The 12857-nt window shown below is 44.4% G+C and overlaps 1 protein-coding gene across 1 annotated transcript in view; it reads left to right on the top strand.

Moving 5' to 3' along the window:
• Window positions 1-9963, top strand: part of LOC140197308 (uncharacterized) — a 30187-nt gene extending 20224 nt beyond the window's left edge. Inside the window, exon 4 of the mRNA XM_072257250.1 lies at window positions 8590-9963. Within this exon, the coding sequence (XP_072113351.1) occupies window positions 8590-9680 (1091 nt within the window). The 3' untranslated portion in view covers window positions 9681-9963. The remainder of the gene's footprint in view (window positions 1-8589) is intronic.
• The last annotated feature ends 2894 nt before the right edge of the window (window positions 9964-12857 follow it).

Here is a 12857-nt window from a genome sequence, read left to right as displayed (position 1 = left end):
AGCCTGCTCTGCCATTCAATAAGATCATGGCTGATCTGCCCATGGACTCATCTCCACCTAGCTGCCTTTTCCCCATAACCCTTAATTCCCCTTCTATGCAAAAATCTATCCAATCTTGTCTTAAGTATATTTACTGAGGTAGCCTCCACTGTTTCATTGGGCAGAGAATTCCACAGATTCACCACTCTTTGGAAAAAATAGTTCCTCCTCATCTCCATCCTAAATTTACTCCCCTGAATCTTAAGGCTATTTCCCAAGCTCTGGTCTCACTCACCAGTGGAAACAACTTTCCTGCCTCTATCTTATCTATCCCTTTCATAATTTTACATGTTTCTATTAGATCTCGTCTTATTCTTCTGAATTCCAGCAAGTACAGTCCCAAGCGACTCAATCTCTTCTCATAGTCTAACCCCCTCATCTCTGGGATCAACCTGGTGAACCTCCTCTGCGCCACCTCCAAAGCAAGTATAAGTGAGGTGACCAGAACAACATGCAGTACTCCAGATGCAGCCTCACCAGTACCCTGTACAGTTGCAGCATAACCTCCGTGCTCTTAAATTCAATACCTCTAGCAATGAAGGCCAACATCCCACTTACCTTCTTGATGGCCTGCTGCACCTTCCATTTTTCCTTCCAAAGTGGATGACCTCACATTTACTAACATTATACTCCATTAACCCTTGCCCACTCACTTAACCTATCTATATCTCTCTGCAAACTCTACGTATCCACTGCATAATTTGCTTTTCCACTCAATTTAGTATCATTAGCAAAGGTCCCCTCTTCCAGATCGTTAATGTATATTGTGAACAGTTGCGGACCTAGCACCAACCCCTGCGGCACACCGTTCACCACTGATTGCCAACTGGAGAAACATCCATGTATGTCAACTCACTGTTTTCTATTGGTTAACCAATCCTCTATCCATGCTAATACATAACCCCCAACTCTATGCATCCTTATCTTATGGATAAGTCTTTTATGTGGAACCTTATCAAATACCTTTTGGAAATCCAAGTAAATACCTTATATTCCGTCTGGGTAGCCTCCAACCTGATGGCATGAACATCGACTTCTCTAACTTCCGCTAATGCCCACCTCCCCCCGTACCCCATCTGTTATTTATTTTTATACACACATTCTTTCTCTCACTCTCCTTTTTCTCCCTCTGTCTCTCTGAATATACCCCTTGCCCATCCTCTGGGTTTCCCCCCCCCCCCAACCTTCTCCCTGGGCCTCCTGTCCCATGATCCTCTCATACCCCCTTTGCCAATCACCTGTCCAGCTCTTAGCTCCAACCCTCCCCCTCCTGTCTTCTCCAATCATTTTGGATCTCCTCCTCCTCCTCCCATTTTCAAATCTCTTATTAGCTCTTTTTTCAGTTAGTCCTGACGAAGGGTCTCCGCCTGAAACGTTGACTGTACCTCTTCCTAGAGATGCTGCCTGGCCTGCTGCGTTCACCGGCAACTTTGATGTGTGTTGCTTAAATAACATCCATCTGTTCCCCTCTATCCACTGTGCTCGTCATATCCTCAAAGGACTCCCATGTTTGTCAAACAGGACCTGCCTTTGCTGAATCCATGCTGCATATGCCTGATGAATCCATTTCTTTCTAGATGCCTTGCTATTTCTTCTTTAATGATAGCTTCAAGCCTTTTCCCAACTACAGATGTTAAACTAACTGGCCTATGGTTATCTGCCTACATCCATTTTTTGAACAGTGGTGTGACATTCACTTCTTCCAATGCGCTGGAACCTGTCCAGAGTCCAGAAAATTTTGGTAAATTATCACCAAAGCCTCTACTATAACCTCTGCCATTTCTTTCAGTACCCTGGGATGCATTCTATGAGGACCAGGGGACTTGTCTATCTTTAGGCCCACAGGTTTGTTCAGCACTACCTCTTTAGTGATAGCTATTATATTGAGGTCCTCACCTCCCTTCGCATCCGTATCATCTCTTTTTGGCATGTTAGACGTGTCCTCCACCGTGATGACCAACAATAAATAGTCATTCAAAGCCTCTGCCGTTTCCTCATTACCTAATATCAATTCCCCCTTCTTGTCTTCCAGGGGACTTGCGTTCACTTTGGCCACCCTTTTCCGCTTTATATAATTATAAAAACGTTTTCTATCCGTTTTTATATTTTGTGCTAGTTATTTTCATAATCTATCTTATCTTTCTTTATTGCTTGCTTAGTGGTTCTTTGTTGCTTTTTAAAGTTTTTCCCAATCTTCTAGTTTCCCACTACTCTTGGCGACTTTGTATGCACGAGCTTTTAGTTTGATGCTTTCCTTTATTTACTTAGTTATCCATGGCTGGCTGTCCCCATGCTTGCTGTCCTTGCTTTTAACTGTAATATACTTTTGTTGAGCAATGTGAAAAATCTCTTTGAAAGTCTTCCACTGTTCCTCAACCATCCAACCATATAGCCTGTGTTCCCAGTCTACCCTAATCAACTTCTCTCATCCCATTGTAGTCTCCCTCGTTTAGGCATAATATACTGATTTTAGATCGGATTATTGCACCCTCCATTTATATGAGAAACTCAATCATACTGTGATCACTCTTTCCAGGAGGATCCCTAACTACAACAGAGACAGAAGAAAGGAAATTATAGGTCAGTTCAGTGGTTGGAAAGATGTTGGAATCTATTATTAAGGATGAAATTTCAGGGTACTTGGAGACATGTCAAAATAGGCCAAAGTCAGCATGGTTTCCTTAAGGGGAAATCTTGCCTGACAAATCTGTTGGAATTTTGAGGAAGTAAGAGGCAGGATGGACAAAAGAGAGTTGTTTATTTGGATTTTCAGAAGGTCTTTGACAAGATGCTGAACATGAGGCTGCATAACAGAATGAGGGCCGCTGGTATTACAGGAAAGGTACTAAAATGGATAGAAGATTGGCTGCCTTGCAGGAGGCAAAGAGTGGGAATAAAGGAAGCCTTCTCTGGACAGCTGCCGTTAACTAGTAATGCATGGGTCGGTGTTTGGGCTACTTCTTTTCACATACGTCAATGATTTGGCTGAAGGAATAGATGGCTTTGTGGCCACATCTGCAGACGATATGAAGATAGTGGAGGGGCAGGTAGTGTTGAGGTAGCAGGGTGTCTGTAGAAGGACTTAGACAGATTGGGGGACTGGCAAAGAAGTGGCAGAGGGAAGTGCATGGTCATGCACTTTGGTGGAAGGAATAAACGTGAGGACTATTTTGTAAATGGAGAGAAAATTCAAAAATAGAGGTGCAGAGGGACTTTGGAGTCCTTGTGCAGGATTCCCTAAAGGTTAACTTGAAGTTGAGTTGGTGGTAAGGAAGCCAAATGCAATGTCAGATTTATTTCAAGAGGACTAAATTACAAAAGCAAGGATATAATGCCAGGGTTTTATAAGGCAGATAAATCCCCAGGGCCAGATGGTCTGCATCTCAGAGTGCTTAAGGAAGTAGCCCAAGAAATAGTGGTTGCATTAGTGATAATTTTTCAAAACTCTTTAGATTCTGGACTAGTTCCTGAGGATTGGAGGGTGGCTATTATAACCCCGCTTTTTAAAAAAGGAGGGAGAGAGAAACTGGGGAATTATAGACCGGTTAGCCTAACATCGGTGGTGGGGAAAATGCTAGAGTCAGTTACCAAAGATGTGATAACAGCACATTTGGAAAGCGGTGAAATCATCGGACAAAGTCAGCATGGATTTGTGAAAGGAAAATCATGCCTGACGAATCTCATAAAATTTTTTGAGGATGTGACTAGTAGAGTGGATAAGGGAGATCCAGTGGATGTGGTATATTTGGATTTTCAAAAGGCTTTCGACAAGGTCCCACACAGGAGATTAGTGTGCAAAGATGCTAAGAGGATGCAGGGTGACTTGGATAGGTTAGGTGAGTGGACAAATTCATGGCAGATGCAATTTAATGTGGATAAATGTGAAGTTATCCACTTTGGTGGCCGATTAGGAAAAGACGAGGTGCAACGAGACCTGGGTGTCATTATACACCAGTCATTGAAAGTGGGCATGCAGGTACAGCAGGCGGTGAAAAAGGCGAATGGTATGCTGGCATTCATAGCAAGAGGATTCGAGTACAGGAGCAGGGAGGTACTACTGCAGTTGTACAAGGCCTTGGTGAGACCACACCTGGAGTATTGTGTGCAGTTTTGGTCCCCTAATCTGAGGAAAGACATCCTTGCCATAGAGGGAGTACAAAGAAGGTTCACCAGATTGATTCCTGGGATGGCAGGACTTTCATATGAAGAAAGACTGGATGAACTGGGCTTGTACTCTCTGGAATTTAGAATATTGAGGGGGGATCTTATTGAAACGTATAAAATCCTAAAGGGATTGGACAGGCTAGATGCAGGAAGATTGTTCCCGATGTTGGGGAAGTCCAGAACGAGGGGTCACGGTTTGAGGATAAAGGGGAAGCCTTTTAGGACCAAGATGAGGAAAAACTTCTTCACACAGAGAGTGGTGAATCTGTGGAATTCTCTGCCACAGGAAACAGTTGGGGCCAGTTCACTGGCTATATTTAAGAGGGAGTTAGATATGGTCCTTGTGGCTAAAGGGATCAGGGGGTATGGAGGGAAGGCTGGTACAGGGTTCTGAGTTGGATGATCAGCCATGATCATACTGAATGGCAGTGCAGGCTTGAAGGGCTGAATGGCCTACTGCACCTATTTTCTATGTTTCTATTGGTCAGACCACACTTAGGCCACTTGGCTAAGAAAGGATGTGCTAATATTGGAGAGAGACCAGAGGAGGTTCACAAGAATGATCCCAGGAATTAATAGGTTAACATATGAGGAGTGTTTGATGGCTGCCTATACTTGCTGGAGTTCAGAAGAATGAGGGGAGATCTCATTGAAACATAGAATATTGAAAGGTCTGGATAGAGTGGACGTGGGGAGGCTGCTTCCAATAGAAAACATAGAAAATAGGTGCAGGAGTAGGCCATTCGGCCCTTCGAACCTGTACCGCCATTTATTATGATCATGGCTGATCATCCAACTCAGAACCCCGCCCCATCCTTCCCTCCATACCCCCTGACCCCCGTAGCCACAAGGGCCATATCTAACTCCCTCTTAAATGTAGCCAATGAACTGGCCTCAACTGTTTCCTGTGGCAGAGAATTTCACAGATTCACCACTCTCTGTGTGAAGAAGTTTTTCCTAATCTCGGTCCTAAAAGGCTTCCCCTCTATCCTCAAACTGTGGCCCCTCGTTCTGGACTTCCCCAACATCGGGAACAATCTTCCTGCAGCTAGCCTGTCCAATCCCTTTAGGATCTTATACGTTTCAATCAGATCCCCCCTCAATCTTCTAAATTCCAACGTGTACAAGCCCAGTTCATCCAGTCTTTCTTCATATGAAAGTCCTGCCATCCCAGGAATCAATCTGGTGAACCTTCTTTGTACTCCCTCTATGGCAAGGATGTCTTTCCTCAGATTAGGGGACCAAAACTGCACACAATACTCCAGGTGTGGTCTCACCAAGGCCTTGTACAACTGCAGTAGTACCTCCCTGCTCCTGTACTCGAATCCTCTCGCTATAAATGCCAACATACCATTCGCCTTTTTCACCGCCTGCTGTACCTGCATGCCCACTTTCAATGACTGGTGTATAATGACACCCAGGTCACATTGCACCTCCCCTTTTCCTAATCGGCCACCATTCAGATAATAATCTGTTTTCCTATTTTTGCCACCAAAGTGGATAACTTCACATTTATCCACATTAAATTGCATCTGCCATGAATTTGCCCACTCACCCAACCTATCTAAGTCAACCTGCATCCTCTTAGCATCCTCCTCACAGCTAACACTGCCACCCAGCTTCGTGTCATCCGCAAACTTGGAGATGCTGCATTTAATTCCCTCATCCAAGTCATTAATATATATTGTAAACAACTAGGGTCCCAGCACTGAGCCTTGCGGTACCCCACTAGTCACCGCCTGCCATTCTGAAAAGGTCCCGTTTATTCCCACTCTTTGCTTCCTGTCTGCTAACCAATTCTCCACCCACACCAATACCTTACCCCCAATACCGTGTGCTTTAAGTTTGCACACTAATCTCCTGTGTGGGACCTTGTCAAAAGCCTTTTGAAAATCCAAATATACCACATCCACTGGTTCTCCCCTATCCACTCTACTAGTTACATCCTCAAAAAATTCTATGAGATTCGTCAGACATGATTTTCCTTTCACAAATCCATGCTGACTTTGTCCGATCATTTCACCGCTTTCCAAATGTGCTGTTATCACATCCTTGACAACTGACTCCAGCAGTTTCCCCACCACCGACGTTAGGCTAACCGGTCTATAATTCCCCGGTTTCTCTCTCCCTCCTTTTTTAAAAAGTGGAGTTACATTAGCCACCCTCCAATCCTCAGGAACTAGTCCAGAATCTAATGAGTTTTGAAAAATTATCACTAATGCATCCACTATTTCTTGGGCTACTTCCTTAAGCACTCTAGGATGCAGACCATCTGGCCCTGGGGATTTATCTGCCTTCAATCCCTTCAATTTACCTAACACCACTTCCCTACTAACATGTATTTCGCTCAGTTCCTCCATCTCACTGGACCCTCTGTCCCCTACTAGTGGGGGAATCTAGGACCTGAGGGCACTGCCTCAGAATTGAGGGACATCCATTTAGAACGGAGATGAGGAAAAATTTCTTCAGTCAGAGAGTGGTGTATCTGGAATACATTGCAACAGAAGGCTATGCAGGCAAGTCATTGGGTATACTTAAGACAGAGGTTGATAGGTTCTTGATTAATCAGGACGTCAAAGGTTACAGGGAGAAGGCAGGAGAGTGGAGGTGAGAGGGATAATGAATCAGCCATGATGGAATGGTGGAACAGTAATTTTGCCTTTATTCTTGTTCTGAAGGAATGCACCCTCAACCGAGGCAACCACTTCTCAGGAGTGTAACCTTACCATCAGCTGGATAAACTCAGCAGGTTGAGCAGTATCTCTGGTGGGGTGGGGAATTTCATGCAAAATGTCAACAATTCCCTTCCTCCCACAGATGCTGCTCAACCCGTTGAGTTCTTCCAACAGATTGTTTGTTGGCCCACATTTCAGCGTCTGAAGTCTCTTCTCCTAAACCTCTGCATTCTACACCTTCTCTTGTGCTGTCACAGTCCTTAATTCTCTACATGGTGCTGTTACGTACCCCGTAACTGGGTTGCCAAACCAGCAGAAATGGATCACTCAGTTGGAGTCTGGATTACTAGAACTAAGAAAGTTTTATTAAAGAAACAAGCAACTCAGTACTCTAATCAAAAGGATAATAAATGCAACAGTTCAGCAATGATAAACATACATGTACACAGAATTAAGATAACAGGATTAATCAGGCTCTATCGTTGTCTAGAGGTAAATGACCAGTTTCAAAGTAACACAAAGTTCAGTTCAATTTAGTTCAGTTCAGTTCGCAGTAATCGCTGCCGTGGCGATGGACAGTGGGGGGCGGGGGGAGAGAGAGCAAACGAATGAATATTCAAGGTTTCCGGACAGACCTTCACAGTCAGCTTTCGGGCGAGTCCTTTGTGATGTCATCTGAGGTCACCGACCGTGACCCCTCCGTTTCCAGATACGATCGTTTCCCTGCGCTGAACCTGGCACTCAGGCAAGGGTGGACACACACCAGGTTCCGGCCGATCGTGCCTTTCCACCCTGTGCGTTTATGGCCCGGTACTTCCCACCGACTTGTGGGAGACGCACCACTTCCAGGGTCTTGTTACCTCGGGTGTCGTGTGTGTCGCCTTAGCAAACCTGTCCCTTTTTATCCCCCTGCTGGGGTATCGCCTGTCATCACTTCAAACAGTTCAGGGTTCAAAGGGGGAGCCGCTCCAGACAGCTCTCTCTCCCGTCCCTTCATTAACATCTCCAAATGCTGCTCCATTGTTTTCCTATCTCTCTCTCCTGAAGACAGGTGGCAGACCAACTGCTGATCCCACTGGTGCCAGCACAGGACAGCCACATCTTAATCTATGTGTATTCTTGTCACAGTGCTCAATCTGGTTATTAGAGGATTGCAAGGGGCTGCTCAGCCAGCTCTAGCAGAAGCATAGCCTTCCCCACCACTGAGGACATTATCGAGAGGCGGTGCCTCAAGAAGGCGACACCCTTCGCTAAGAACCCTCACCATCCAAAGCATGTCCTCTCCTTGTTATTACTGTCATGGAAGAGGTATGGGAGCCTGAGGACCCATACTCAATGATTCACAAGCAGCTCCTTCCTTTCCATCATTATACTTCTCTAGTCAAATGAGCACTACCCATTTTCTGCACTGTTTATTTTGTAATTTATAATTTTATGTCTGCTCTCTACTGCTGCCACAGAACAACAAATTTCATATCATGTAAGGCAGTGATTATAACACAAAATACTGGAGGATCTTAGCAGGTCAGGCAGCAATAAACATTTGACGTTTTTGGTCTTGGCCTGAAACGGTGACTCTTTATTCATCTGCATAGATGCTGCCTGACCTGCTGAGTTCCACAGCATTTTTGTGTGTGTTGCTCTGGATTTACAGCATCTGCAGAATTTCTTGTGTTTATAATGAACCTGATTCTTTATCTGTGCATCGTAGGTAACACTAGGAGCACCGCATATACCTCTAACCTGCAGGCGGTGGACCATTCCCTTACTGCCTTACCATTCCCCAGCACCAGTGAAGAAGAAACTCTTATAGATCAACCTGAGGTGATTGTTGATGCAGATCTGTGTGCATTTGGCCTTGACTGTGGCACTCAGACGAATGGCAAGGAGATGAGGCCAACTACATTGACAGAGGTCTGCCATGGCACAGTGGGGAACATTTGCCCTCCCACCACTACATGCATCAAATCTGGCTCAGATGAGCAGGCTTCACGGATGTTACATCGAACACAGCTGTCCTTTTGTAAAACTGATGGTGTGACAAGTGGGTTGCAGTCCAGTACTCCAGGGGAAGACACAGCATCCATCAAAGGCCTTATTGACAGTACCCATCATGGCTTTACTCAGGATTCACAAGGCAGAAGAGTGATTTCACACAGGAGGTCAGCACCGTCCGCTGCTGTCAATTCCGGGCTGGACCAGGGAGTCCATCCTCGTGCCGACTCTGAAACACTGTGCGCAGAAAGTTTTGGATCTGAGCTGTTGGGCTCTCTCACCGTGACACAGTGCATTGTAAGCAGAGCACGGGGCCTATTGGAAAGGAAGGCAGTGCTTTTACCCAAACCAGACCGGGGCAACAGTTCATTTCTAAACAACAAGGAAAATATCTTCGAACCTATGTCTTGTTTCACTGGAAAAAGGAATGACCTGTATCAACCACTTCTGAAAAGGGCCCCGATGCCTTTGGGAAATACTTACCTCCTGCAGTGTCCAAGTGCACTGCATGACAAACCCGTGGCTTTTATGAAGTGTCGAGAGCTGCTCGGTGACCAGTGTGAGCTGTCCGATTTGTTCAGCCAAGATTCACAGGGGAACCGAGTGATCTCCCACCGGAACAGGAAAAACAGGATCCTTTCCAAAGGTCACAGTGGGGTCAGTAGTCCCCCACATATTGGAATGTCTGGTTCGGACTATGCTCTGTGTAAATCGCTCTCTGAGGATGATACCACATTCTCTCCACTATTCACACAAGATTCCGAGGGCCATGTGGTGATCAAGCACAGCTCACGAGCGATGTATTAAGTAATTTGTTTTTGTGCCACCACTTTACTCCTTACCCTGAAGGTGAATGTAAAAGAAATAAAGATACATTTTATTAAACAGTAGAACTCTGGTTTCCTCCCACATTCCAAAGGTGTACAGGTTAGAGTTCGTAGACTGTAGACGTGCTAGGTTGATACCGGAAGTGTGGTGACATTTGCGGATTGCACCCAAACACTTCATTGGACTTTGTTGATTGTTGGTGCAAAACAACTCATTTCACTGTATGTTTGTGACAAATGTTCATGTGACAAATAAAACTAATCTGTGTGGAATGTGGTCAGGGACTGGAGCAGTACACAGATGCTTAATGCAACAGCATCAAACAATAGCATTCCAGTTCATGTTTGTTATCACAGGCATATATAAACTACATATGAAGTCCATGTAAATTAGCTTTTTGCAGTAGCAGCCCGAGGGCCGATGTATTTCATTGAAACCTATCGAATATTGAAAGGCCTAGATAGGATGTGCAGAAGATGTTTCCTATAGTGGGGGGAGGTTAGAACCAGCGGTCACAACCTCAATAGGAGGGTATCCCTTTAGAACAGATGAGGAGGAATTTCTTTAGCCAAAGGATGGTGAATTTGTGGAATTCATTGTCCCAGACAATAGGCTGAGTCATTGAGTATATTGAGTCCAGTTTTTTTCTATCATCCATATGCCTATCTAAGAGGTTCTTAAATGTTTCTAATTTATCCACCTCTATCATCACGCTTTACACATCTCTCTGCGTACAAAATACTACATCTGCCATTCCCCCTATACTTTCTTCCATTCACCCTTAAAATTATGCCCCCTTGTGTTAGCCATTACCCACCTGGAAAAAAGACTCTGGCTGACCATTTTTATCATCTTATACTTCTCTATTCAGTCACGTCTCACCCTCCTTTGTTCCAAAGAGAAAAGCCCTAGCTCAACCTTTCCTCATAACACATTGTTAAATGGTGGGTTATGACCAAGGGAAAAATGCTGTAGTCACTTAGCACTTTAGTGCAAGAGTGTTTATTAGATGTGCCAAAAACAAACTTACAAAAATTAGCAAAAATGGTGAAAATAAAATGCCAATATTTACAAAAAGATACCTACTAGAAAACACAACAATAGCTTTGTAGTATTTTTGTCCAGTGTGAACTCCGGATAGCTCCGATTTCTCTCACTGCTTCTGAGAGCGATGAACCCCACCAGAACATACCATCTTTAATTACCCACATGGTTAACTTAGGAATACACGTGAATTAGAATGTGACAATGTAGTTACAACCATGTTGCAAAATAAACAAAAGTTATCTACCTTAAATACAATAGACAAACAGTATATACACGTACCAATTACTAAAGAAATCGCATATTCTGTTGTGTATGGGAGAAAAGGCACCATAAAGCCAATGTAACACGCTGTAAGGTTTCACTGCTAATGTAATGGTTTCTCTGTAGCAGCAATGTTTGGGTTATGACTAGAGATAATGGGGCTTGGAATGTGGGGGGCCTATCCAGTGAGAGAAATGTTCTTTCTTGTGAGTCTGGAAGAGAGATTTTCGCAGTCTTTTGTCGGCGAGAGAAGGAAGACGCGTGTGGAGAGAGCTGGTAGACCACCGGATGGAGTGGACTGGGAGCGAGCGTCCGAAGGCTGGCGACACTCAGAGGAGGTTGATGAATGAAGTGAGCTCCAGTGTGCACTTTTGACTTTTCTCTTAAAATGGGCCCTTTTTATTTTCTCTACTAACCCTATATTCAGATTAAGATTTATAAAGTTCAATCAGTTAATTGCATATGTTGTACTGTGATATTTTGCAGCGCAGGTTTGTAGCTGGGCAACACATCATGTAGCATCCATACAAACGAGATTTCTCAGTTTGGCGGGGCCAGAAGTTGTCTTCCCCTAGACGAACACGTGCTGGCCAAGCCTAAGGGTTACACCAACTTTTTAGGACCCATTATTAGAATACACCGGGAGCAGATACTGAAGTGTATGCACTTAGCACGACAGCAGAATGACAAGGCAATGTTTGTGAGTGTGTGTAAATGTGAATTATGTAAGAAATGCATTTACTGAGCACTCTCTAACCCAGGCAACATCATGCTACATCTCTGCATTCTCTCTAAAGCTTTCACATTCTTTACCTAACACAATATGCCAAGTGTGGTCTTTATAGAGCTGCAACATTACCTTACAGTTCTTGAACTGAATCACCTGAAACCCCATGCACTTTAAACATCCCATCAATTTGTGTGGTAACTTTCAGGGGCATAGACCCCAAGATCCACATTGCTGAGAATCTTGCCATCAACCCTGTGTTCTGCCTTCAGATTTGATCCTCTAAAGTGAATCACTTCACATTTTTCCGGATTGAACTCCCAACTGCGACTTCTCAGCACACCCCTGCATCCTGTCAATGTTCCATTATAACCTATGACAATCTTATACGCTCTCCATCACAATTACAAACATTAACCCACCCTTCCACTTCCTCATCCAAGTCACTTATAAAAATCACAAAGAGCAGAACAGATCCCTGTGGCACACCGACCCCCAGGCAGAATACACTCCACCTACAACTACCCTCTGTCTTCTATGACTTTCTGAGCTTTCCATGGGGAACCTTATCAAATGCCTTACTAGCATCCAGCACTACTTCTTTCTAGTACACCTGCCCACTGAATCTCCTACAGAGGCTTAACCCAGCCCAGCCTCTTGGTGCTAAGATAAAACACTGGAGATGCTGAAAGTACAAAACTAAGAAGGCGAATGCTGGAAACACTCAGCATCCATGGAGAGAAAGAGAAAATTGACATTTTGGGTCAGCTGTATTGAAAAGTTAACTGTCTTTTGAGAAAGCCACATCCTTTGAATAACAAGCCATGTTGCCTGGGGTGGAATGACAGATAATTGTTGGATGTGCCCTGGGAATGGAAGGTGTGAAGTGGGAAATATTGAACCAGGACTACACTTGTCCTCTTCAGCTGGGTGGGAATTGAATGATGGTGCTATGGTGGAACAGCTAGTGAGTCACTGACCCGCAGTACACAGCAACTGCGTGAAGACAAACAAAACTAAATTGACCTGTGAAGCACCGAATTATGGAATGCCAAACTGAAACATTTTATGTCGTGGAATTTCAAGGAACATTTTATTTGCCATATACCTGCACATGCATT

Source organism: Mobula birostris, chromosome 5 (genome assembly GCF_030028105.1).
Source record: "Mobula birostris isolate sMobBir1 chromosome 5, sMobBir1.hap1, whole genome shotgun sequence".
Taxonomy (NCBI): domain Eukaryota; kingdom Metazoa; phylum Chordata; class Chondrichthyes; order Myliobatiformes; family Myliobatidae; genus Mobula; species Mobula birostris.
The sequence above is the reverse complement of the archived record's forward strand: the minus strand, read 5'-3'. Positions and strand labels throughout refer to the sequence as shown.